The 25,591-nt window shown below is 40.3% G+C and overlaps 1 protein-coding gene across 3 annotated transcripts in view; it reads left to right on the top strand.

Moving 5' to 3' along the window:
• Glys (glycogen [starch] synthase) overlaps positions 1 to 25,591 on the top strand; it is a 113,507-nt gene that overhangs the window by 76,446 nt on the left and 11,470 nt on the right. For 2 of the 3 annotated variants that reach the window (XM_068381923.1, XM_068381921.1), the window contains 7 exons: positions 946 to 1,066; positions 2,634 to 2,800; positions 3,122 to 3,314; positions 6,476 to 6,650; positions 8,218 to 8,429; positions 9,376 to 9,573; positions 10,342 to 10,407. In XM_068381923.1, the coding sequence (XP_068238024.1) occupies positions 946 to 1,066; positions 2,634 to 2,800; positions 3,122 to 3,314; positions 6,476 to 6,650; positions 8,218 to 8,429; positions 9,376 to 9,573; positions 10,342 to 10,407 (1,132 nt within the window). The remainder of the gene's footprint in view (positions 1 to 945; positions 1,067 to 2,633; positions 2,801 to 3,121; positions 3,315 to 6,475; positions 6,651 to 8,217; positions 8,430 to 9,375; positions 9,574 to 10,341; positions 10,408 to 25,591) is intronic. The other variant, XM_068381922.1, reaches the window with a different exon arrangement.

The raw sequence follows: 25,591 nt of genomic DNA, 5'->3' as shown, positions 1-25,591 counted from the left end.
CTTTTTAATCTTTCTCTTGAAATGTTTTATTATTGTTTTTGGGTTGTCCGGAAGGCTAAGAAGCCTTTCGCATCCTACTTGATTTGGCGGGTGGTCAAAGTCATTTCTTGAGAAGCGCCTAGATTAGAGGTTTTGATGAGGTCCTGTTGTATGGGTTGCAACCCTTGATACTTCAGCTCCTAGGGGTCGCTCAGCATCCTAAGAGGATCGCGAGGCTCCGTAAGGAAGACGTACTTAAAAAGGCAGAGTAATTGTTCAAGTCGACTTCCTTACCAGGTACTTATTTATTTTAAGTTTGTTATTTTGATAACTGCTAAAATGAAATAAAAAATCCTTAGCTCATAATAATGTAAACATTTATTGCTGGTCTCTACCCACCCCCCTGGGTGTGAATCAGCTTATATAATCACCGGCTAAGTTAAATATTGAAAAATGTTATTTTTATAATAAAATAAATTTTTGAATATACTTACCCGGTGATTATATATTAAAGGACCCTCACTTCCTCCCCAATAGAGACGCAGTGGACCGAGGAGAAAATTGAGTTCTTTGTTTACATTGAGTACTGAGTACCTGCACGACAGATGGCGCTGTTGAAGTACACCCCCTACCTGCATAGCGATCGCTGGCGGATTTTTAACGTAGAGTTTTCTGTCGAGCAACAGAGTTGCAGCTTATATAATCACCGGGTAAGTATATTCAAAAATTTATTTTATTATAAAAATAACATTTTTCCCTTGATCTATGTGGAGTTGTCATTTGAGGATCTACACTTTTGTGTTATTATTTTGTTAGGATGACTTAAAACACCTAAGGAAAAGGAGAGAAGCATTTTCTTATCAATACTGTATACCGTATAGTCTAGGGTTACTCATCTAACTATGTACTTGTTATACATTACTGTGCTTAATACATTTTCTAATCAAGTTCTATTTGATATTGCAGGTACATGGACTTTGATTTAGATAAAACTTTGTATTTCTTTATTGCTGGACGATATGAATTTGGTAATAAGGGTGCTGACCTCTATATCGAAGCCTTAGCAAGATTAAACCATTACATGAAGGTAAGGAATGGTTTTTAGTTTTGTACTAAATAGGTTGTAATCGAATAGAATAATTTTTCTTTTTTCAAATTTTTAAAAATCTTTATTATGAAAACTTGTAGATTGGAAATATTGATACAAGTTAAAAGAAGGATGTTGTTCAGATGGCGCTCGCGTCGTGGCGTGGGTGGTGTGGCACTGGTGGTTGGCTAGGGCCTTTGTATCGGCCCATCCCTTTGACGAAGGAATTAACTAAATGGAAGACAACCTGTGAATAGTGGATTTCACGCGCCTTTGCTTTATACACGACACCCAAAAGGTGCTCGCGCGAGGGTTGTAACCTCAGCATTCCATGCTTTTATCTTTCTCTGGTATAATTGGAAGGTTTTATCAGAAAAGGTATATAAGAAGGACTCTTTTCACCGGGCGCCACAGGTCTCTCCCCAGAAATAGATTTTTCCTTCGTCAAAATCCCTTTTATCAGCTAAGTTGTAGTAGCCAAAGATTATATTATTTGGTTTATTTTAAAAGATAAGTCATCACTATAACAATTTTGCCATCTCATTTTCCATAATAAATCCTCAAATGAAAGCTTCACACTAATGAATGCACTTGAACCTAATTGGAGAGATGGCGATGAAAGCTTTATGTAAGGTGGTGGTTGGTATTTTCAATACATAATTTCTTTGAGGCAATCAAAGTAAATTGAATAATTCCCCACCTAAGTGGGTACTAGCCTCTTGGCAATCAGTGGTTTGTATTTTGTAGAGAGGCAATCAAAATAAATTAAATACTTAATTACCTAACAATTCCAAAGCCAGGACATTAGACCAAATCTTCATAAATAAAAAAAAAACATAAAATGTAGGTTTCCTATTTGGATGGCAATATTAGAAACAGCAGTGTAACTAAATCAGCCTTGCTGTATAGTATGCTTTACTCGTAGGATTAATCTGAATCGAGGTTGTGATTTATTCATTGCTAATTTTGATTAAGATTGGTTGATAGAGCTGTCTGCCATGATATGGGATAGATTCAAGACTTAATATTTCAGTGGAGCATTTTAATGCAAGGTTGTTGGAAAAGGTGTTTCCCAGGATGGAAATTCTTTGTGCAATTGTGTTGGGAGTGCAGAGATATTCATTTACTTATTATGTTGTGTCCTCCTAAAAGTACAGTAGTGTTACACATATGAGTCACCATATAAAGATTTATATTGAATAGGAGGTCGAGTGATTCTAAGTATACTTCACCTAAGATGCATCTCCTACCCCCTGGAAGAGTAAGTTGCTTTTAATGGTGGAGTCTTAATGAACTCTCATATTGTCTAGAAAAAACAATAGTCGGTACTATACAAGTACAATTGGTTTTCAGCAAAGTAATATAGATCTCATGTACAGTAATGGTAAAGCATCTGTTCCTTATTTAAGCACTAAAGCGTTAAAGTGACATGTCTAGCCGTTTTCATACGAGATGAAAATAAAATGTGAATTAACCTTGTAAGTTTCTTAGCTATATACGGTACCTTGATTTAAAACTGTTGTACTAGTTGAATAATTCTTTTAACTTATTTACATTTATTTTCCAGGCAAGTGGGACAGACAAGACAGTGATAGCCTTCATTATTTTCCCTGCCAAAACAAATAATTTTAATATTGAATCTTTAAGAGGACAAGCAATTACAAAATCCCTTCGTGATACGATTCATGATATTCAAGCTAAGGTTGGGAAGAGAATGTACGATATTTGTTTAACGTAAGTATTGATAAAATTTTTGAGTTTTTCATTCATCTGTTAAAATTTTTCAAACCAGAAAAATAACATTGATACAGTTTTTAGATATTATTATTACCATTATCGTTATTATTACTAGCTAAGCAACAACCCTATTTGAAAAAGTATGATACAGTACTACTGTATATACTCTAGAGCTCCAACAGGAAAAAATAGCCCAGTGAGGAAAAGAAATAAGAGAGGTAATGAACAATTAGAGTAAAATATTTTAAGAATAATAACAACATTAAAATAGATCTTTCATATATAGTATTAGCTAATTCAGTATGTTTGTTGCAACAGGGGGCGACTACCAGAAAGCTCTGAATTGTTATTAAAAGAAGAAACTGTGAGGTTAAAACGTTGTATTTATGCTGCTCAAAGAAAATCACTGCCCCCAATAACTACCCACAATGTTCAAGACGATAATCTTGACCCAGTTCTTAATGCCCTGCGAAGATGTCATTTGTTCAATGACACACATGACAGAGTTAAGGTAAGAAGTGAAATTTTATGTTTTAACTGGTTTGAATTGTACCAGGTTTATGTAAAAGATCAGTTGTTTTAGAGTAAATATTTAAATGGAGAGTAGTGAGTTAGGAGTTTATATAAATTTTAACCAAGAGCAATTTGGTTTCATGATTGACCATAAGCGCTTGCTTTTACTATACCTCAACTGCTAAATTCAAGTTATTCCTTCACAAATACAAACCCTCCTCTATTTATAGGGGATTACCTTTCTGCAAAGCTATAAATAGCTCCAGGTTTGATGTTAGGAAAAATTCAAATTACTTACAAATTTTTCATGTTTCAGTAAAATATTTGATTTTGATATGCTCACATTTGGTATTAAACATTTGACATCATCAGTTTTTTATTATTGATGATCATGAAATGACACCTCTGATTTTGTAATTACTCTAGGGTACAGTATGTTATTTCTATGAATCTCACCTGAAGTTATCTAGCATCTTTCTTGAAGATAGCTAAAAGCCAATGTGTATCCTAAAATTTAAAATTTCCTGTTTCCTTTAATGTGGCCTAGCGTAGGCTTGGCCATTAGGGGCTTATACATCTAAAAGAGAAATTACTAGTGAAACTCCTTTGCCTACTGCAGGTTTAGGGATTACCCCGTAGTAAACAAAAGTGAAATATCAAGTTTTCATGAGTAGGTGCTTCACAAGAACAGGATCCAGAAGCTGAGGTAGATGTTGATTTGAAAGAAGACGACATGGATGATGAATCCCTGTTTCGGACTTTACAGAAGCATTTGCAGAAATGTACATGCATACATATACCAAGGCACTTCCCCCAATTTTGGGGGTAGCCGACATCAAACAAATGAAACAAAAAAGGGGACCTCTCCTCTCTCTGTTTCTCCCAGCCTGACAAGGGACTCAACCGAGTTCGGCTGGTACTGCTAGGGTGCCACAGCCCACCCTCCCACATTATCCACCACAAATGAAGCTTCATAACGCTGAATCCCCTACTGCTGCTACCTCCGCGGTCATCTAAGGCACCGGAGGAAGCAGCAGAAATGTACCTGAAGTTAATTCAGGTAAGTTCCGATGATGCATTCTCTTTGATGTCGACTAATACTGCTGCTAAGACATCTTATACTCCACAATTTTCCCATACTTTTACAGGCAAAGTGGAATAATTGACGTGTCACGTGGCAGGGAAGTCTAATACTACCTCTCATCTGTTATTGAATCCTTATCTCCCTCGAAAAGTATTAACAAAAGCATTATTTAATTCATAAAACAGGCAGTAGTTACCTAACCTTCCCCAGACCAAGCTAATTTACTGGTCTCTTGGGCAAGTGTCAACAAGAGGAAGCAGATAAATTTAAGATTTTAAAATTGGCTAACTTAAAAGATGTTGGGTATGGGTGATTTTATGAAGGGTTTAGTTGAGACACACAGATCTTAATCTTACATTGGATTTTTTAGCCAGATTTGGTTAGAATGGTTTTCAATGATACCCTAGGAGGTACTACAATGTTTATTAACTTTATTATGTGTATGGAGCAACTGTGTTACTCTATGGTTGGGACAGAGTTATTTGTGTAAAAGTGCACACTGATTAATTTTCTTGTTTGGTTTTCAATTTGGATTTATGTAGGATCAGTTGTGTTCTGGAACAAGTGATTAGTAGAACGCAAAAGGATGCTTTGTGGTCGATCTCACAGAGACCTGTTTTTTCTCCTATTGTTCAGTCCCTCCTCCTCCTCAGGACTACTACTATTTCTGTTCAAAGGAGAATATTCAGAGCAACGATTAGCTTTTGAGATTTTGGACTAACAGCAGGGGCTTCAGGAGTTCCAAGATGACTTGTTGATCTTATAAGATAACTCAATGATGGTCCCAACCAAGAAATTTTGGTAGGGGGAATCTTTTTCCACAAGATCCTTAGGAATAATCCAGATCACCAAGTGTACTAGAAAGAGATGGTTTGAAGCTAGACAGGAACAGATGATATTCGATCTATCTGTTTCCTACAAGTTGAAGAGTTTATTGGAATTCACCTGGACAGCTGTGCTTGTAGTTCCACTGTGACCAAACAGTCCATGGTTTCCCTACCTTTAGCGTCTGAGATCGAAGTCACAGCCTCTTTGGAGCTGTATCAGATAATAGGGAGTCAGAGAAGATAAGTCTTTCATTTACCCAGTACTAGATACATACCATGCAGGGCAAGTCCCTATTAGCCTAATCATCTCTCTAATGGATGGTGAGAGGAGACTGCTGGAGACATCTTCCGCTCCAGTGTGGGGTAATAGAAGACTAGCATATTTCAGGGAAGAAAAAAAAGACACCTATTTGATTTTAGGGGTACTCCCTTCTACCAATAAGCGAGTGTCCCTATTTTAAAGGACAAAAGGTTTGTATTGGAAAAAGATCAAATAAATTTTAAAAGTCATGTGTATTTTTCTTAGCAATTCAAATGCGAGTCCTTTAAAAGTTGAATATCAAACCTAAGCCACTTGAGGTGAAGGTCAAAAGTGAAGTTTCTTTGACATGAGAGTGGACAGGGCTACTTGCTTGCGCTCATAAGCTGAGGGTAACTACCCTGTTAACAAATTCAGTGGCAGTTCCAGCTCCACTGAAGATATTCCCTATCTTAAAGGACTCGGGTAGGTATGGATAGAAAATTTACAAATTTTGAAAATTGTTAGATTCAATAGTCTTGTAAAACCAGTAGATACATGTACAACTACCCGAACTCTCTCACTAGGACAGTGTCAAGGACCTCAACTTATCATGCTTCTCTACTGTACTTATCAGCTAACTCATAGTTATTTCTTGCTAAACAACATTTTCAAACGCGATGCATTTCTTAATACGTGTAGTACAGTGTTATACTAGACGCCACATGAAATTACTGTTAGGTGTGGGATATCTTGAAAATATATAAATGTAGGCTTTAATATAGGGCCTTTGCCATCTAGACTTTGCCCTTTATTATAAGGCTAGACCCCTAATGTGTCTGATAAGAGAAGCTACAGTCTTCCTGTAAGACATATTTTGTGTTCACAAGTAAATTCTTTGAATTTACAGTATTAAGCATACAAGTGGAGGATTCCCTTCCCCCACAAAATTGATCCTGATCGTGACCCAAAAAACTATTAAATTAATATTTTTTTTTATCATATTCCAGGTTATCTTCCATCCCGAGTTCCTATCAGCAACTAATCCTCTCTTTGGTATGGATTATGAGGAATTTGTGCGAGGTTGTCACTTGGGCGTCTTTCCATCATATTATGAGCCATGGGGTTACACACCTGCAGAATGTACAGTTATGGGTATCCCTTCAGTCACAACCAATCTATCAGGTTAGTGGTACCATTGGAACAGTTGAGATGTTATCAATACAAGGCATTGCACTTTTTGATATTTGTATACAGCCAGTCCTTGATCTTCGCTATTCAAACCCAAGTCCTTTAAAAGTTAAACTTCAAGCCTCAACCACTAATCTCGGTCCTGAGCTAATTCTTAACAAATTCAGAGACCATCATGAAGATTGAAAAACTGCTTAATGCTGGTGCCCTAAGGTCATTCAGCTCGTAGCTATCTTAACTGATGACTGCTTATGAATAGTCGACTAACACCCTAAATAATGCATTAATTTTTTTCATATAGTCCACTGTGTATTGAACGTTTTATTTAATATGGTTTCCCTATATTCTCTTATTACATTTAATTTTAATACATCCCTTCAGTTTATTTTTCTTCCTTTCACTTAATTAGGATTTGATTCCTTCATGTACTATAAATTACAAGAACTTAACTTTCCCATTGTAGTTTAAATAGCGAGAATGGAAAGACCAGACTTTTGTCCATATGCGGCAGAATATATAGTTTAACTTTCAATCTTCCATTCTTCCTTCTTTTTCTATATCCTTTTCATTTATCATCATCTCAGTATATGTTTGTGCCTTACCCTTATTCAATTTCTTATTCCATATTATCCTTATTCCTTTCTTGTTCCTTATTATCCTAATTTTTCTTTTTTTTTTTCTCACTAGAAGTGTACTTATTTTGTTTAACGCAGATTTGACATTAATAAATTTATTACATAAAACTGTACATTTCTTTCCCTATCTATAATTATTCCCTAAACCATTTCATGCTTGATTGACCCTAGCATATATTAGGGGTAAAGTTGTCTTTTTTTTCTCTATGCACAAGGTCCTTAACTTACTAACTTAATAGGTTTCAAGAAGCTGTTTGTAAGTTAAATCATGTTAAATTTTGGCCTAGGTTAAGCCTGAATCCCATCCTTATGATTTCCAGCTACAAAAGTTAACAAATAGTCGGGTTTTCTCATGAAATAGATATCAGGTCAAATGTTGTTTTGCTTACTGTATTAAATGATATATTGTTTTATTAAAGCATTTCTTTATCTTTGTTATTTTCAGTTAGATTTGTGTTGGTATCTTTGAATGTTTGTAAGTTGGAGACCTTTATTTGTTTTGTTTTTCCTACTCTTTTTAATTTTATAAATATTATTATTTATTAACCTACTGGATAGATCATGTTATTGCAATAGCAACATACAGTACAGGAGAATACATACGTATACCAAGGCACTTCCCCCAATTTTGGGGGTTAGCCGACATCAAACAAATGAAACAAAAAAAAGGGGACCTCTCCTCTCTACGTTCCTCCCAGCCTGACAAGTGACTCAACCGAGTTCGGCTGGCACTGCTAGGGTGCCACAGCCCACCCTCCCCCGTTATCCACCACAGATGAAGCTTCACAACGCTGAATCCCCTATTACTACAAAACTTTTATTTAAAATATTTCACATATATAAATGTGGATTATTAAAGCCGCAAACACAGAAGCCTGACTGTACAGTATAAAAATTAGAATAAATTAATTTATTTTTCTTTTCAGGATTTGGTTGTTTTATGGCAGAACATATCGCAGATCCTATGAGCTATGGTATATATATTGTTGACCGAAGATATATAGGCTTGGAAGAATCTGTAAGACAGCTTGCTCAATTTTTGTACGAGTTTGTGCAATTGAATAGACGTCAGCGCATCATTCAAAGGAACCGTACGGAACGCTTGTCGGAACTTTTAGATTGGAGAATATTAGGAACAGTAAGTTGAAGAAAATATTTGTAATTATTCTCTTTGCTTAACCCTTCTACCCCCAATGGACATACTGGTACGTTTCACAAAACTCATCCCTTAACCCCCATGGACGTACCGGTACGTCCTTGCAAAAACTGCTATTTGCACTTATTTTTTGCATATTTTTGATAACTTTATGAGAAACTTCAGGCATTTTCCAAAATAATGAGACCAACCTGACCTCTCTATGACGAAATTTAAGGCTGTCAGCACAATCTAAAAAAAAAAAAATTGCAAAACGTGCTTGAAAAATAAAAACGCCTGGGGGTTAAGGGTTGGAAAGTTCCAAATAGCATTGGAGGTAAAAGGGTTGATTGCTTAACATTAGTCTGTATTTTTATATTTTACTTTACAGTACTTTGAAAATGCTTCTGTCATAAATTTTTTTAGCGATGAAAATCACTCATTCTTTGTTCTTTAGAAAATTTTAGAGTAACTACAGTTTCAAAGTGCAGTATATAGATGGTTCTTGTACAAAGAGGCCCCATTTTTAATTTGTTGAAATATATGTTGATATTAATCAGATCTTCTATGTACTTAAAAAGACTGAATAAGAGCAGAAAGATTATTTGGTTCATCGTCTGCCTCGTAAAATTAGATGTAAATGAGTTAACAGTATTTGGAATTAAAAAGCTGGTCTAAGTTGATGGTTTAAACAAAACTTTTGACAAGGAAATCATAATTATGTGCAGTATATGTACACATTAAATTATATAGTACACTGTACTTTACACTGCACATAAGGCTAAAATAAATTATTCACATTCTAAATCCAATTTAAGATAATGTTCTAGATATATCTCCGTAGTAACAGTATTAGTATTTGGCATAATATATTTGCAGAAAAATTATTCTGGCGAAAAATGATTCAATTAAGCTGTGATATTTCAACATTTATTTTTTTTCATTTCAGTATTATTGTCAAGCTCGGCAACATGCATTCCGAGTGGTTTATCCAGACTTAGAATTAAGTGAAGAGGCAGGTGGTGCAGGAAGGCTTAGTTATCCCCGACCTCTGTCTGAACCTCCATCACCCTCATCTTCTAGAGCGACTACACCTGCACCATCTGAGCACGGATCCGACGAAGATAGTGTTGACAGTGAAGCAGAGGTAAGGGTCCGATTACTAGATACTGAATTTAAGATGGGGTACTATCATAGGTGAAAAATATATACAGTATAGGACAAATTCACAGTGGTTTATATTTATGTAACTTCTATATTTAGTTGCATGGATAGACCTTTGCTTTGCTTTTAGATACTGTACAGTCTTTTAAGTGTTTGATATAGTAGTATATTTAACAAGAACTGTACTGTATCTTTCTTGATTGCTAGCTGTAACTTTGGCACACTTTATTGGTGGAAACCAAGCATGTACAAATGGTATGTGGAAAAAATATTCACTATCTCTTTTCTTCATTCAGTAAACTTTTATTGTATAGTACTGTATACAGCTTTTAGTAAACTCTTGTCACATACTGTACTTCAAAGAAGGACTAAAGGTAGCGCAAGTTTCTTGAGGAATTACAATGTTTATAGACTCCTTACTTTATACAAATATTGTACTGTATATTATAGAAACTTAGTGATTTTATTTCATGTAGAGAGGATGCCTTATAAAAATAGTTTTGAGCAATCATAATGATCATATATATTTGGAAGTTTTTCTGTTGCGCAAAATTTCTAAGTGGATTTCGAATTGAAAAGTAATCTTTGGCATTTTTTTTTTAGACGGAGTATTGTATGGGTATTTCCTAAGTTGAAAGAACATTATAGTACAATATTTATTTTTGTTTATTCTACAGCTAGTCTTTGACTGATTTAGGTATCAAAATACTGTTTACCTTCATTCATTTTATTTTCTTTTGCTCTGTTGTAGCTGGTAGTGCTGGGTGCTGGCCTTCGAGCTGGTCGACTTAATCAAACTACTCCAAGCACTACTGAGGTGGCCTTAGATGTTTCACAGTAATAAATTGAAAATGACAAAACAGATTTACCTAATTGCATACTGTGTGACAACCCTCTGATGACAAACCCTTTTAGATAGTATAGAAAATGAAAGCTAACTTTTGATGTAGAACTCATTCACACTGACCAAGAGCAGTATTAGTATTTTAATTTCATCTGTAGTCTCTTTCTGTTCACTTTTTTATTTTAATTTTAATTTTTTATTTTAAAACACTACATGGGAAAAATTATGTGATCTTGAGAAAATCACGTCAACAAGAACTTTTATTTTTAAATATTAAACTTAGCCGGTGAATATATAATAGCTGACGTCTCCGACGGCTCGACAGATTCCAAAAACTCGCGAGCGATCGCCGTGAAGGTTGCGGGTGTGACCACCAGCGCCGACTATCGGCCAGATACCGCATATACTTGTCAACATCTCCAGTTCTTCTCTGTAGGTCTTGTCGACAAGTTGGTTCCGCTCGCTTTATGACCTCGAGTTTTCTACCGAATTGGTGAAGTACTTGGTTTTGGTTTTATTGCTTTCGCCATGTTGGATTATTCAATAATATCTTCCAAAGAAATGCTTTTGAAAGGAGAGGAAAAGTGTTTTGTCCTTGCTTTTTTTTTAATCTCTGGTTTTTCCATAGAGAAAAGATGGCCGACCCTTCCCTCAGTGTACGGAAGTGTGTTTAAGGCTACTGTATTAGTATTTATTTTATCACTTTATAAATTATTGTTGATATTTATAGATTTACCTCTATATATTTTATATCTCACCCGCCTTTATTAGTCCTCTTCGATTAGCTTTCCATTTATACTAAACATCAAGATAAATTTTATGTTTTGTTTATATGCGGCCTTTACCTATTCCTTGTAGGCGGTCCTAACTTGGAAAACGAAGTTAAACAACGTTGAGCCCATTCAACTTTTATTTTTGTTAAGTTTAAATCAGTTGCTCTGTAAGAGTTATGAGATGAATATTTTTTAGAAAATATTTTAAGAAATATATTCTTTGAATAGTCTTCGTGCTGTTTTTTCAAAGATGAACTAACGTTTGGTTTATTTATGCTACGCAGTTTGCGCTCTATCGTTACGATAGAGAAAGAGAGAATCACGGTTTCACTTTGCAGAAAGAGTAAATCGATTTTGACGTTTTGTTCTTTCTTCTTTCAAACTGAAGTGTTTTAGATATTTTCTTTCAAACTGAAGTGTTTTAGATACTAATTTAAAGGAACTTGTTAATTTTCAATTTCTTAGTCCTTTCAGTTTTTTCCTTTGGTCAAATAACCTGTTATTGACGAAGGGTGAGTGGGCCATTCTCTTGTGTGTGACAAGAGAGAGAGAGAGAGAGAAAGGGAGAACGATCCGATCTTTATTCTCGTCCCAAGTCTCTGTACAAGGAGTTTGAGAGCGAGTAACGTTGTTCTCGGTTCAGTTTTTTACTCTCGTCCCAAGTCTCTGTACGGGGAGAGAGGATAAAACGTTTTAGTTTTTATTCTCGTCCCAAGGCACTGTACGGTGAGAGATTGAAAACGTAGTCCTTAGTGAACTAGTGTTTAGTCTCCTCCCCAGTCACTGATCTTTTTAACTTTATATATTTCCGTTTTATTCGATATATATGTATATGTTTATTGATTTTTGCATGTGTGTTTCATTTTGTACTAATGTGCTTACATTATACGACTCATTTCGCAATTCTAACCTTTTGATGTAAGGGAGAATTGCGTGCTTCAGGTAGAAATCAGTTTTATTCATGTCTAATGTGAAATTATTGAAAAATACGATATCAGTGAAGTAAGTGCAAAAAACATGTTCTGTGTTGCGGAGGGTTCGTTTGTTCGTGCTTGTCACTTGCCTAGTCCAAGACCTCTTTCAGGCTCCCCTGCACCAGGGAGAAGGAATGTCATAGGACCTAAGGGAGTGAGGAGTGTAAACCAACGAACAGACGTTCCCTCAAAGGTATCAGACGTTGCTCGGCAAGCACGTCCTTGCCATAAGACAGGAGAGACGAAGTTTCTCCTCGTCTTCCGATGGTTCGTCTCTTTAAAAGCCTGGGCGTATAGTTTCGAGACGGTTGAAACGTTTATTAGTTCCTTCAGAACAAGTTCAACGTCCTAGCTGTAGTCATAATAAGAGTCCCGTTCATAGCGATGACGTTCTGCCACAGACTCGACGTGACGTTGAGCGGTGGACGCCGTGGACACAACGTGACGTCGAGTGTCAGTCACCGTAGTCTTGATATAGCATCGATCAGCAGTCACTGCTGTTTACTACGTGACGTTTGAACGTCTACCACTGCAGTCACCGGTTGATCCGAAGTTAGATATGCTGTTAAAGCTTTCTTCTTCAATAGAAGCTTTCGATCCTGTTCCTGTGCGAAAGGATCCTTTGCTTTTTGTACGTCACGGTTCTGGGATAGGTGATTCGGGTCTTCAACCTTCTAGACGAGCTTTGTTACGCCACGCTGACGTTATCTCTAGTGACAGCTTTGCTGTTAAGCGAGATGCGGAGCATAAATCTCGATGTAACTTTGATCGCTTTGAACGTCAGCCACCGCAGTCACAGCGTGACGTTGAGATGCAGAACGTGACGTTGAGCGGTGGACACCGTAGACATGACGTGACGTCGAGGGTCAGTCATCGTAGTCACGATATAGCATCGAACAGCAGTCACTGCTGTTACTACGGGACGTTTGAACGTCAGTTACTTCTGTCACGACGTGTAGTAGAATAACATTCTCTGCAGTCACAACGTGACATCGACCCTCCAACTTTAACTTCTGTTCATATACAAGTGGATGTAGCCTGTCAGGCTTTTCCTTCACGTCATTCTGAATATAAATCTCCTTCTCGCAAGACTTTAGAATTATCAGATGATGTGCCTTCTGAAGAAGTTGATGACCCCCTTTCAACTAATGTACCTTTGGGGAGTCATTCAGAAGAGGAGTAACCTAGGGTGGTCCAGCAATCCCTTGTATTTTAATTATGAATTTCTTTAGTGAAATTTTGTCCTAGACTTTCTTTGACGCCTACTTTTACGAAGTCAGTTCTCTCTTGTTCTTCCAAGAGGGCCATGCTCTTACTGGGAGACTGGTTGGAATCCAGGAGAAGTTTAGGAAAGTCTGCTTTTGCTTTTCCTCCTTAATTAGCTTCTCGCTCGGGCATCTGGTGTGACACAGGGGAAGCTCGAGGAGAAGTTCTCGGCTTGGGAGTACCTGCCTCTGCCCAGGGAGACTTCTTAAGCCTTGTGGACTCTCCTCGTCGTCTAGCCATGAGACGCTCCAAGATTTTATGGTCGGCTACAGAGCTAGACCATCTCCTGTTTGGAGTTTTTTTTTCGAGCGTTTGAAGTTTTTATTTGTTGGATTGGTCCCTGGGAGCCTTAAGTAAGAAGGTCTCTTCAGCTGTCAATGTATTGCTGTACAATTATGTCATGCATGAACAAGGCTATCAGGGATGGCTCCAATGATCTGACAGCCACGTTCACTGCAGGAACAAGGCTATCAGGGATGGCTCCAATGATCTGGCAGCCACGTTCACTGCAGGAGTACTTAAGATGTAAGTGCGCTCAATGTGTTCATTGTCAAGACAAACTTCACGATGAAGACTACCAAATCTGTCTTGGCAGCAGTAAGGGAAGGCGACTGGATGGTCTCTCTCGACCTTCAGGATGCATACTTCCACATCCCGACTCATCCAAACTTTCAACAACATCTGAGGTTTGTGGACGGGAAAGTAATGTACCAATTTCGAGCACCGTACTTCGGCCTCATTCCTGCTCCTCTTGTTTTTACAAGGCCCTTGCAAAATGTAGCAAGCTTTCTACATTTTTTGAGGATTCAGAGCCTCCCTTTATTTTGACGACTGGCTAATCAGGGCGTGGTCATTATATCGCTGTCTGGAGAGCCTCTAATGGACATTAGACCTAACCAAGGAGCTAGGTCTCATAATGAACGTAGAGAAATCGTAACTTACAGTACCCCATCCCAGACTATTCTTTATTTGGGAATGGAGATACAGTGTCTGATTTTTCGGGCCTTTTCGTCTCCCACAAGAATGGAACAAGCTCTGTTAAAAGGCCTTCACTTGCAAGAGAAAAACAGTTGCTCTGTAAGAGTTTGAACTAGCCTCGTGGGAACTCTTTCATCGCTGGAGTAATTTATCTCTCTGGGGAGACTCAACCTATGCCCTCTCCAATTTCACCCAAACCATTGGAACAAGAAGGGCTTAGAGAGTATCTCTTTCCCAATCTCCAACTCAGTCTAGACATGTCTGACTTGGTGGGACAGCAACATCAGTCTTCGAGAAGGTCTTTCTCTTGCGATACAGGACCCAAACCATGTGTTGTATTCAGATGCATCGGATTTGGGTTAGGGAGCTCCACTGGACAGTCTGGAATGCTCGGGTCTTTGATCCACGGATCAGAAGGAACTCCATTTAAGGCAAGTAACATCTCTCCTTTGGCGAGATTTGTGCAAGGAAAAATGAATGTCTTGGCGGACTGCCTCAGCAGAAGAGGACAAGTCATCTCCATGGAGTGGACGTTGCATAAGACTGTGTGCGAGAAGCTATGGATGACATGGGGTCAACCCACCATAGATCTTTTTGCGACTTCACTGACAAAGAGGCTCTCGACTTACTGCTTTCCAGTTCCAGATCCAGAGGCAGCCCAAATAGACGCTTTCCTGCTGGACTGGTCTCACCTGGACGTTTATGCCTTTCCACCTTTCAAGATCCTAAACAAGGTGCTGCAGAAGTTCACCTCTCACGAAGGGACCAGGTTGACATTGGTTGCTCCACTCTGGCCCGCGAGAGAGTGGTTCACAGAGGTACTTCTATGGCTGGTAGACGTTCCAAGAAGTCTGCCGTTACGGATGGATCTCTTGCGACAGCCTCACGTAAAGAGATTTCATCAAAGCCTCCCCACGCTTTGTCTAACTGCCTTCAGACTATCAAAAGACTCTCTTGAGCTCGAGGGTTTTCGAAGGAGGCAGCTAGAGCGATCGCGAGGGCTAGAAGATCCTCTACCATCAGGATCTATCAGTCGAAATGGGAGGTATTTAGAGACTGGTGCAAGTCCTCCTCTATTTCCTCTTCCAAGTGCCTCTGTAGCACAGATTGCGGATTTTCTGCCTTATCTGAGAAACGGTCGCTCCCTCTCTGCATCCACCATTAAAGGCTACAGAAGCATGTTAGCTTCTGTTTTCAGGCATAAGGGTTTGGATCTTTCTAATAACAAAGATCTCCAAGACCTGCTTAAGTCTTTCGAGACTTCCAAGGAGCGTCATATTTCGACTCCTGCTTGGAACTTGGACGTGGTCCTACAGTTCCTTATGTCAGACAGGTTTGAACCATTAAATTCAGCCTCCCTGAAGGATCTTACCCTCAAGACACTTTTATTTGGTGAGCTTGGCTTCGGCTAAAAGGGTTAGTGAGATACATGCTTTTAGCAAGAACATCGGCTTCTCCGCTAATAAAGCAGTATGCGCTCTTCAACTTGGTTTTTTTTTTGGCCAAGAATGAACTTCCGTCTCGTCCTTGGCCTAAATCATTTGAAATCCCCAGTCTTTCTGAAATTGTGGGGAATGAAGTTGAAAGAGTGCTGTGCCCCATTAGAGCTCTTAAATTTTGTTTATCCAGAACTAAACCGCGACGAGATTGTTCAGAGGCTTTATGGTGCTCCGTTTAAAAAGCCCTCTTTGCCCATGTCTAAGAATGCGTGGTCTTATTTTATTAGACTTTTGATTCGGGAGGCACACTCTCAATTAAGTGAGAAGGATCATAATTTACTTAAAGTCAAGGCTCATGAAGTTAGAGCGATAGCAACTTCTGTAGCGTTTAAGCAAAATAGACCCATTAAAAGTATTATGGACGCGACCTTTTGGAGAAGCAAGTCGGTTTTTCGCTTCATATTACTTGAAAGATGTCCAGACTCTTTATGAGGACTGCTACACACTGGGACCATTCGTAGCAGCGAGTGCAGTAGTGGGTGAAGGCTCTACCACTACATTCCCTTAATTCCAATATCCTTTTAATCTAATCTTGAAATTTTTAATCTTATTTTGGGTTGTACGGGAGACTAAAAAGTCTTTCGCAATCTTTTTGATTTGGCGGGTGGTCAAAATATTGTTTCTTGAGAGCGCCCAGATTAAGGGTATTGATGAGGTCCTGTTATAGGGGTGTTCACCCTGGATATAGCAGCTCCTGGGAGTTTTTCAGCATCCTAAGAGGATCGCTGGGCTTCGTGAGGATAGCGGACTAATGAGGCAGAGTAATAATCAGTCTGCTTCCTTACCAGGTACCTATACTTAAGTCTGTTTTTTGAATAGTTGTCAAAAACTCTTGAGCATATACGCCTTTATTGTATTAATACTGGTCTCTACCCACCACCATGGGTGTGAATCAGCTATTATATATTCACCGGCTAAGTTTAATATTTAAAAATGATATTTTGATTATAAAATAAATTTTTGAATATACTTACCCGGTCAATATATAAATTAAAGGCCCTCCCTTCCTCCCCGATAGAGACCTAGGGGACTGAGAAGAACTGGAGATGTTGACAAGTATATGCGGTATCTGGCCGATAGTCGGCGCTGGTGGTCACACCCGCAACCTTCACGGCGATCGCTCGCGAGTTTTTGGAATCTGTCGAGCCGTCGGAGACGTCAGCTATTATATATTCACCGGGTAAGTATATTCAAAAAATTTATTTTATAATCAAAATATCATTTTCAGACTTTCATGGGAGGGTGTGTGATAACATTTTGCATGAAAGATGTTTTCTAAGACTTCCTAACTATCATAATTTCTTAAAACTGAAGTGTTTCTAAAGTGAATTTATTTTTTTTCTAGAGGTATAAAACTATTAACATTGTAGAAATATTTTTAGCAGTGAGGTTATACATACAAGTGGTGCTATTTATGCATTTCAGATTTTTTGTATGGTATGTTTATTTTGGGTGGGTGAACTTACTATATTATTGGGAAGAAAACACATTTCTATAGTCAATAAACTTAAAGTTCCTTTAAAGTAGCTTCCTAGGGTATATTTGACTACAGTGATATTCCCAGAGAATTTAACTTTAAGGTATCCAGAATTCTAATTTCTGGCGCGAATATCCCTAACTTTTACCTTCAGGGATATCGCATGATATCAGAAGACGTATTCTTGACATGCCACATAGCTATCTTCACCCCGAATAGTGTTTACACTTCAAGAGGGAAAGTGGCAAGTATAAGAGGGGAGCCGTTATTAAGGCACCACTCCTTACTGTTTTGAGTACCTATATGACGTCATATCCGACCGCCATCTTGTTATTCCTTGTAGCGTTAAACGAGGTGCTACAGATACAGTACTTTTGGGAGGGATTCTTTCAGCCCTTTTGTAAGAAAGGAGGGCGGGTCCATCAGGACGACATGGCTATCTCACCCAAAAATAGATTTTTCGCTTCGCTCAAAATCCGTTTTTTGAGCTCAGGCCATGTCGTCCTGATGGAGGTTTACCAGAGCATTAATGTATCTGTGGATTTTCTATTAGTGCCATAACCTCAAGACCGACTTTCCTTAGTCATTTAGACTTAGAGACATATGATGTTACTGTTATACATCATTTCAACTAATCATGAACTATGTTAGAGCTTCCTGCCCCCTACAGGGAAGAGTCATGCTGGACTCTGGAAAAAGTCTCGAGGATTGCATATATCTTATGAACAATTACATGTATAAGTCAGCATTACCATCATGGAATTCCAAGTCAGTCGTAACCAAAGACTGACGCATCCTGATGTATACACACATAGAGAAAGTTTGTTTACGTGTAGGAACAAATATTTATAGATGTTCACATAAATATATGTCAAATAAAAGGATGGACAATGAAAGCTCAATACCTATTTTTATTTCATCTGAATTTTTGGGGCGAATAAGATGCAAAATTCAATTCTAGTTTTATTGATAAACAATAAATGGAATCAATCTGTATTTTATAGTACTGTATAGTATAAAATATCAAATAAATTTTTAAAAGCATAAATATTTATTTGAGGTAACATCAGAAATATTTGTGTCATCTAAAAAGAAACACTTAAGCCACTTAAACGGGAAAATTATTGTAAATTTTCTTAATAAAATTTCTGTCATTACAGTCTGTTCACACTTGAGTAATAATACGCATGGCAGCATGTACACCCTTCACTGACAGTCCCAATTAATTCACTGTTCCTCGCAGTCTTTAAGCAGTAGGTTTTAGCACACTACCTGCTGCCACCACGAACCTCTTGATCTCCTGCACTTGCTTCGCATAGTGTTTGAAGAATACCCTGGAGGACTTCCATCCAGTATACGAGTGAAGACTTTCAAAATCCATGTTTTAGAAGAAATTCAGAGATGAGGCAATCTTTCTCGGATCATGACCTGCGGGTGTACTGTCCGGATCCGCTCTGCGAATGAAGTAGGTGATCTTCACCCTTAATTGTTTCAGAGACAAATTTGAACCTGAAGTTTCTTCCTTAAAGAGCGGTCCTCCCCTAAAGTCTGAAGTTCTACGAAGATAGACCTTTAGGGACTCTTCTGGACACAGAGATGCATCTTCCTTCAGAGGGCAGATTCTCCAGGGACCCCACCTTTTAGTGGGTAGCTCGATTTTAGCGAGAAACGTTGAGTCAGGAAAAAGATTCAGTTCACTTTCCGTGAACTGAATATGGCCCTCATTCCTCGAAAGGGCCACTATTTCGCTAACTCTGGCTCCCGAGGCTAGTGCAAATAGGAATATAACTTTTAGGGTCAAATCTTTCAGAGAGCAATCTTCATTGTTCAGAGTTGATGCCAAATGAAGAACCTTATCTAAAGACCATGAAATGGGCTTCGGAGGTGCTGCAGGCCTAAGCCTAGTGTAGGCCTTAGGGCTCTTATTAAAGATTTCGTTAGGGAAGTCCACCTGGAAGGCATACAGCAAGGGTCTAGTCAAGGCAGATTTACACGTAGAAATCGTGTTGGCTGCTAATCCTTGTTCATGAAGATGAATAAAGAATGATAGACAGAAATCCGTTGAAATTTCTTTTGGCTTCTTTGCCTTGACAAAGGCAACCCATTTCTTCCAGGATGAACTCATATTGTCTTCTGATAGATTTAGACTTATATTCTTCTAAGAAGTTTATACTGTCTCTCGAAATCCCAAACCTTTTCTTGACTGCTAAGGAGAGAAAATCATGAGATGAAGGTTCCGGGTTTTCTGTGATGAAGCGAAGACAGTCGACTTCTTCACTTGTTGTGTCAGAACTAGATCCGGCAACGGGACCAGCTTCAGTCGCAGTTCCAATATAAGAGGAAACCAGATGCTGTTCGGCCACTTGTGAGCCACTGTCGCTGCTGTTCCCTGAAAGGATCTCATTTTGTTGAGGACTTTCAACAGAAGATTAGGTGGAGGGAACAGGTAAATCCTGGACCATCTTCCAATCTAGGGTCATCGCATCCACTGCTTCTGCTAGAGGGTCCTCGTATGGGGCAGCTTTTTGTTGTCGCTCGTCGCAAAGAGGTTGATTTGCAGTTCCGGGACTTGACGTAAGATGAAGGAGAGTGATCCTGCGTCTATGGACCATTCTGACTCTATCGGTGTAAACCTGGATAGAGCGTTCGCCGTCACATTGCGAAACCCTTGTAGGTGAATTGCTGACAAGTGCCATCTCTTTTCCGCCAAACGGAAGATGGCCAACTTCACTTGGTTGATTCGGGGCGATCTCGAGCCTTGTCGATTCAGACATCTCATAAATTATCACTTCACTGTCTAGAACCAGTCTTATGTGGATCGAGCAGTGAGGCTTCAGTTTCTTCAGAGTTAGAAAAACTGCCATGGCTTCCAGAATGTTGATATGGAAGGTCTTGAATAGGGAGGACCAAGTCCCTTGGACTTTCCGTTGGTGAGAGTGACCTCCCCATCCTTCCTTTGAGGCATCCGTATGAATGATGACTGGGAGGTAGTTGTAAAAGCACCGATTTCCTTAGGTGCTTGGCCTCCGACCACGGCTTGAGAAGTGATCGCAGACGAGTCGGTATTGGTCTTGTTAGATCTCTTCGACCGTTTGATGCATATCTTCTTCAGACTTCTGTTGCATCCTTTAATTGTGCTCTTAGCACTGGGTCTGTCACTGATGCGAATTGGAGGGAGCCCAGCACTCTCTCCTGTTGGCGTCTTGATATCCGATCAGATTTTAGAAGTCTCTTGACAGATCCTGCTATCTCTCTCCTCCTCTTTGACGGAATGGAGAGGCGGTGTGACCAAGTTCCAATGAATTCCGAGCCATTGAAACTTTTGAGCTGGAGATAGTCGAGACTTTTTGGTATTGATCTTGAATCCCAGATGTTCCAGGAACTGGATCACTGTCTTGGAGGCTTGCATGCATTCCGCTTCGGATGCTGCCCACACCAGCCAATCGTCCAGATAGGCCACTACCTGAACTCCTTTTAGGCGTAGTTGATGAACGACTGCGTTTGCAGGCTTCATGAAGATCCTTGGGGCTATGTTTAGTCTGAAGGGCATAGCACTGAAGACATATTGTTTCTTCTGTAGCTTGAATCCTAGGTAGGAGGAAATTTGGCAATTCATTAGGACATGCCAATATGCGTCTGCCATGTCTATGGAGACTGTGTATGCCTTTTTGGACAACAGACTCTTTATGTGTTGAAGGGTTAGCATCCTGAACTTGTGGTTTACTATGAACTTGTTGAGTAGCGACAAGTCCAGAATGACTCTGAGTTTGTCCGAGTCCTTCTTTGGAACACAAAACAGCCTTCCTTTGAATTTGATGGACTTTGCCCTCTTTATCACTCTCTTGTCCAAGAGTTCTTGGACATATTCTTCCAGAATGGGGGTTGAGTGTTGGAAGAATTGAGGGAAAGATGGTGGAGTTACATTCCAGCTCCAACCCAGTCTGTTCTTGATTAGGCTGTGGGCCCAGGGATCGAAGGTCCAGCGATCCCGAAAAGAGAATAGTCTCCCTCCTACTGGAAGCATCTCACTTTGAGTGCTGACTAGAGGACTTGCCTCCTTGGCCGCATCCACCTTTGTTGCCTCTGCCTCTTGAGGGGCGTCTAGAGGAACCTCGAAATGAGCCTCTAGCCTTCGGCCAAAAGGTCGTCGACTGCCTCTCGAAAGCCGGTGTAAAGGCTGGCGATTGTGTCGCCAACTGCTGGGGTACCAATTGGTATGTGGTAGGTGGTTGTGCCACCGCCTGGGGCACCGCGGCCGCAGGAAGATGGTGTTGTTGTCTAGGGGGCCAAGAGGGTGCCCTTGGTTTCTTTGTCTTCCTCTTAGGGTAGGGACCCTCATCCGGGGAAGACGCCCTCTTCTTTGACAAGCCCCACTTTTGGAGAAGGTTCCTATTCTCCGTGGCAGCTTTGTCAACGACTTCCTTGACCACTTCGCTTGGGAAGAGATCCTTTCCCCAGATACTCGACGATATTAGCTTCCTTGGGTCGTGTCTCACCGCAGCCGAGGCGAACACGAATTCTCTGCAAGCTCGTCTGGCTTTGATAAAGCCATATATGTCTTTCATCACAGTTGCCAAATGTGCTTTGGCAATCACCATGAACATATCTGGATTCTGGGATTCGCTTGCCATTGTCTCCAGCATAGTTTGAAGAGACATAGAGGCGGCAAGTCTTTCTTTCGTCTCCTGCTCCCTGCGCAGGAGGAAATCTGACAACTTGGGGAGGTCCGGCAATGTCAGCCTCCAACTTCCCGACTGAGAAGGTAAAGTGAACATCCTTCCAGTCTTTTTGGCCCAGTGGTAAAGCTAAGGAGAACGGCTTACACTCTTCGAGCGTAGGGCACGGTTTCCCCGCTTCAATTGCCTTCAGGGCAGCCTTGTAACCTTTTTCCATAAAGGGGAAGGCCCGGGCAGAGGAAGCAACAAAGGAAGGATGCTTCTTACTCAGAGCCGGTACCTTAGAGTCAGTGAAGGCCCTCTCCTTCAAGGTACTTGTCAGCAAAGCCTGAGCTTTGGCATGGTCAAAAACTATGATCTCTTTCAGCTCTGTCTCCTCCTTTGAAGCTGGCTCAGCCTTCAGACGGACAAAGCAGTCTGGGTAAGCCCCGAAGCTAAGCCAGAATTCTACATCTTCAACGGGAAGTGTACCCAGCTTCTCTGAAAGAAAGATCTTACCTGCCGACATTGGCATGTACTCAGCATGCCTCTACGGGTTCACATCCGAGAATGGGGGAATATCCTTTATGTCCAGCTTCTTCGGAGCTGTACAGGATGCTGCAAGTTGGTGCATTTCCAACCTTAACGCATCTTGCTTTTCATCAGTCTGCTTCTGAATCTGCTGCACTAACGTTAGTATTGACGACAAAGTCTTCACCATGTCGTCCGATGGGGGAGAAGATGACGTTGAGGGAACAGGTTCTGGGGCAGGAACCGAGAAAACCGAAACTGCTTCGGCCTCCTCGTCGGTCTCAGGAGCCACCGTTGACTCCTCCTTCCTGACCTTCCGCAAGAAGGTCCTGTTCAGTGCCTTCTGACACTTCTGACTTCGGGTCATCCAGCTGGATATCCTTCATTGCGTCCGAGACATCAGACTCTACTGGAATTTGGACGCAGGGGATCTCTGGGTGAGGCTGAGGGATAACTGCATCTGCCGATGCCCTTGGGAAAAGACACGCCCGCATCTTCTTGTAAGGCCCCGTGGTGTTTTTCTGAAAACCCCTGACCCATCTTCGCAGCTTTCCTTTGCTGCATCCCTTGACTCCGTTGACTTCTGGTCGTCAAAGGCCTCAGTAACCAAGTTAGAACAAATGTCATATACCTGGGGTCCCAATACTTCAGAGTTCCCTGAGTAGTTGCGCAGCGAGCGTGAGTCCTGCACAATCTATGTCCGCAGAAGTTCTTACTGCGGACATTGCAGAACATGCTGTCACACTTGGGATGGTCCTCCTGTAAAGAGAGGAAAATTCAATGAGTATACGGTGAATAATCTCACAAGATTAAGTATACACTATATTATCTTTTATTGTATATAGCTTAGGATAGATAAGCTAGAAAGGAAAGAGGAAAGACACATACATGTGCTTCCCGTCCAGCCAATTGTTGTGACCTCCCTCAAAATTAAAACTATTGGTAATCCATGAAGAGAACCACTGGAAGATTTCTATCCTATGAGAATAAGAAAGTGTAACTTAACACCATCTTCCAGACGTTTTAACATTGGGGATTGTTATCAGTGATCACTAATTACGTTAAAGAAAGAACTTACTTTCTTTATATAATATGGTCTCAACAATAGGCTGCACATGGTAACACAGAGTATGTTGGAAGAAGCTTTAGGCTACTGTATAATCTTTACTGTAGTTTTCTATTTGCAGTATGATCTATACTGTAATTATACTGGCTACTATATAACCATATACTGTAGTACCCGCCGGCATATAACCTGGGTACAGTTCAGAAGATATTTTATCATCTGGTATAATGGGCGGCAGTCCGCCGGAGGATTGCCGGCCGACGGCAGGCCTTCGGCGGATCGCCGGCCAGCGGCTTGCTGGAGGGTCGCCGGCTGGCGGCAGTTATGCCAGCCGGCGATTAATTATTATTCCCGGCGGTCGGCAGCCCATCCGGCAGCCGGCAGGTTAGGACCCATTGGTACCAGCCAGTAGAGGTAGAGAGAAAGTATGGATCGAAGGGTAGTGTAAGAGCTCTGCCTTACTGCCTTCCACCCAGAATGAGGGTTCAAATGGAAGGGGAGAATGTAACATTCAAGCTTCCACCCATCCATAACATTGCCGGTCCCTGCCGGCAAGGTTTATGGATAGCAGTCCAAGAGAGGGCTGAAGAATACTCAACAGAACAGAGACTTCTGCTGGCAGCCGGCACAGCCGAGCTACAGACAGAAAACCCGAGCCAGTCCCACAATCTGCAGGCAACTGGGTCGATTGTAGGATGATGGCCAAGAGTTTGTGAAGGCTAGGCCTTCACTAAATGACAGAATGGGGAGGAGTGAGGGTCCTATAAGGTGTGGAAGGAGCCGGCAGTACCGCCTGTCCTACCTTACCTAACGAAACTCTGTTCCAGTAATAGAGCTATCCCATGTGGCTAGAGAATTCTATTCTGTAGCCTAGGGTTAACTTCATATAGTAAAGGGGTAGGCAGCACCCTCGCCTCCACCCTAAACCTGAGGGAACAGAGTTCTAGTGCCGATGTCTCCTAAGCAGGTGAAGAATTCTATTCTTCAGCCTAGGGTCCGCCGGCACAGGACTAGTCTGCTAGACCACAGGGAGAAGGTATGTCATACAAAACCTTCAGGTGTAGCCTAGGGAGGTCTAGCCTCCTATGTCGGTAGCCTAACCCAACAGGGGAATGTCATTCACCCTGCCAGACAGCTTTTGACCACAGACCAATACTCTGAGTTTCTGACCAATCCCAAAAACCTGCATCTGCAGTTACAGAGGAGGACAGAAAACCCTAGCCTAGTTCTACCTGAATGCAATTCAAGGTATCACTGACTAGGGTAAGGCCTAGGCTAACTCAGAGGGAAAGAGATTGCTCTAAAATCTCCAAAGGAGACTAGTATCGTCCTATAAAAGCCTAAAAGATATCTATCTCTACTTAAATAACACGATACATAAGAGCAAACGGGGACATGTATGAAAATACAGTATACTAAAGCCACTAGGCTAATAGCCTAGAGGCAGTGAGAATCGATCACCTAAATCACTGAAACTCTCTCGTATACTATCTTGGGAGAGGAAATTATGCATTTATATAGATATCTTACTTGTATAAAATTTGCCTAAAGCTTCATTAAAATCATAACACTAGGAAAGTCTATTATATCATGCATTTAGTACTAAAACTGAACGCCTTGGCTAGGAAGCCTAGCATCAATAGGTTCGGTTACCTAATCGCTGAAGCTAAAATTAATACTATCGGCATAATATAAAGCATTCCTAGCAATGAAGGCTAAATAGCTAAAGATATTTAAGCTATAAAGGCCGGGAAGGTCGTTCTGGCCAACTAAATGACTCGTGCATTATGAACAACAGCGTCCATGACGCCTCCGGCTAGGCAACAGCTCTTGCAACGATAATTTAACTTTAATTCGTAAATAATAAGGCAAGAGCTTACATTTATACAATGTAAAAATCAATACTCAACTTTCCAGAGGCAGGTGAGGTTGGAGAAA

This window comes from Palaemon carinicauda, chromosome 10 (genome assembly GCF_036898095.1).
Source record: "Palaemon carinicauda isolate YSFRI2023 chromosome 10, ASM3689809v2, whole genome shotgun sequence".
Taxonomy (NCBI): domain Eukaryota; kingdom Metazoa; phylum Arthropoda; class Malacostraca; order Decapoda; family Palaemonidae; genus Palaemon; species Palaemon carinicauda.
This window is presented reverse-complemented; position numbering and strand designations above follow the sequence as displayed.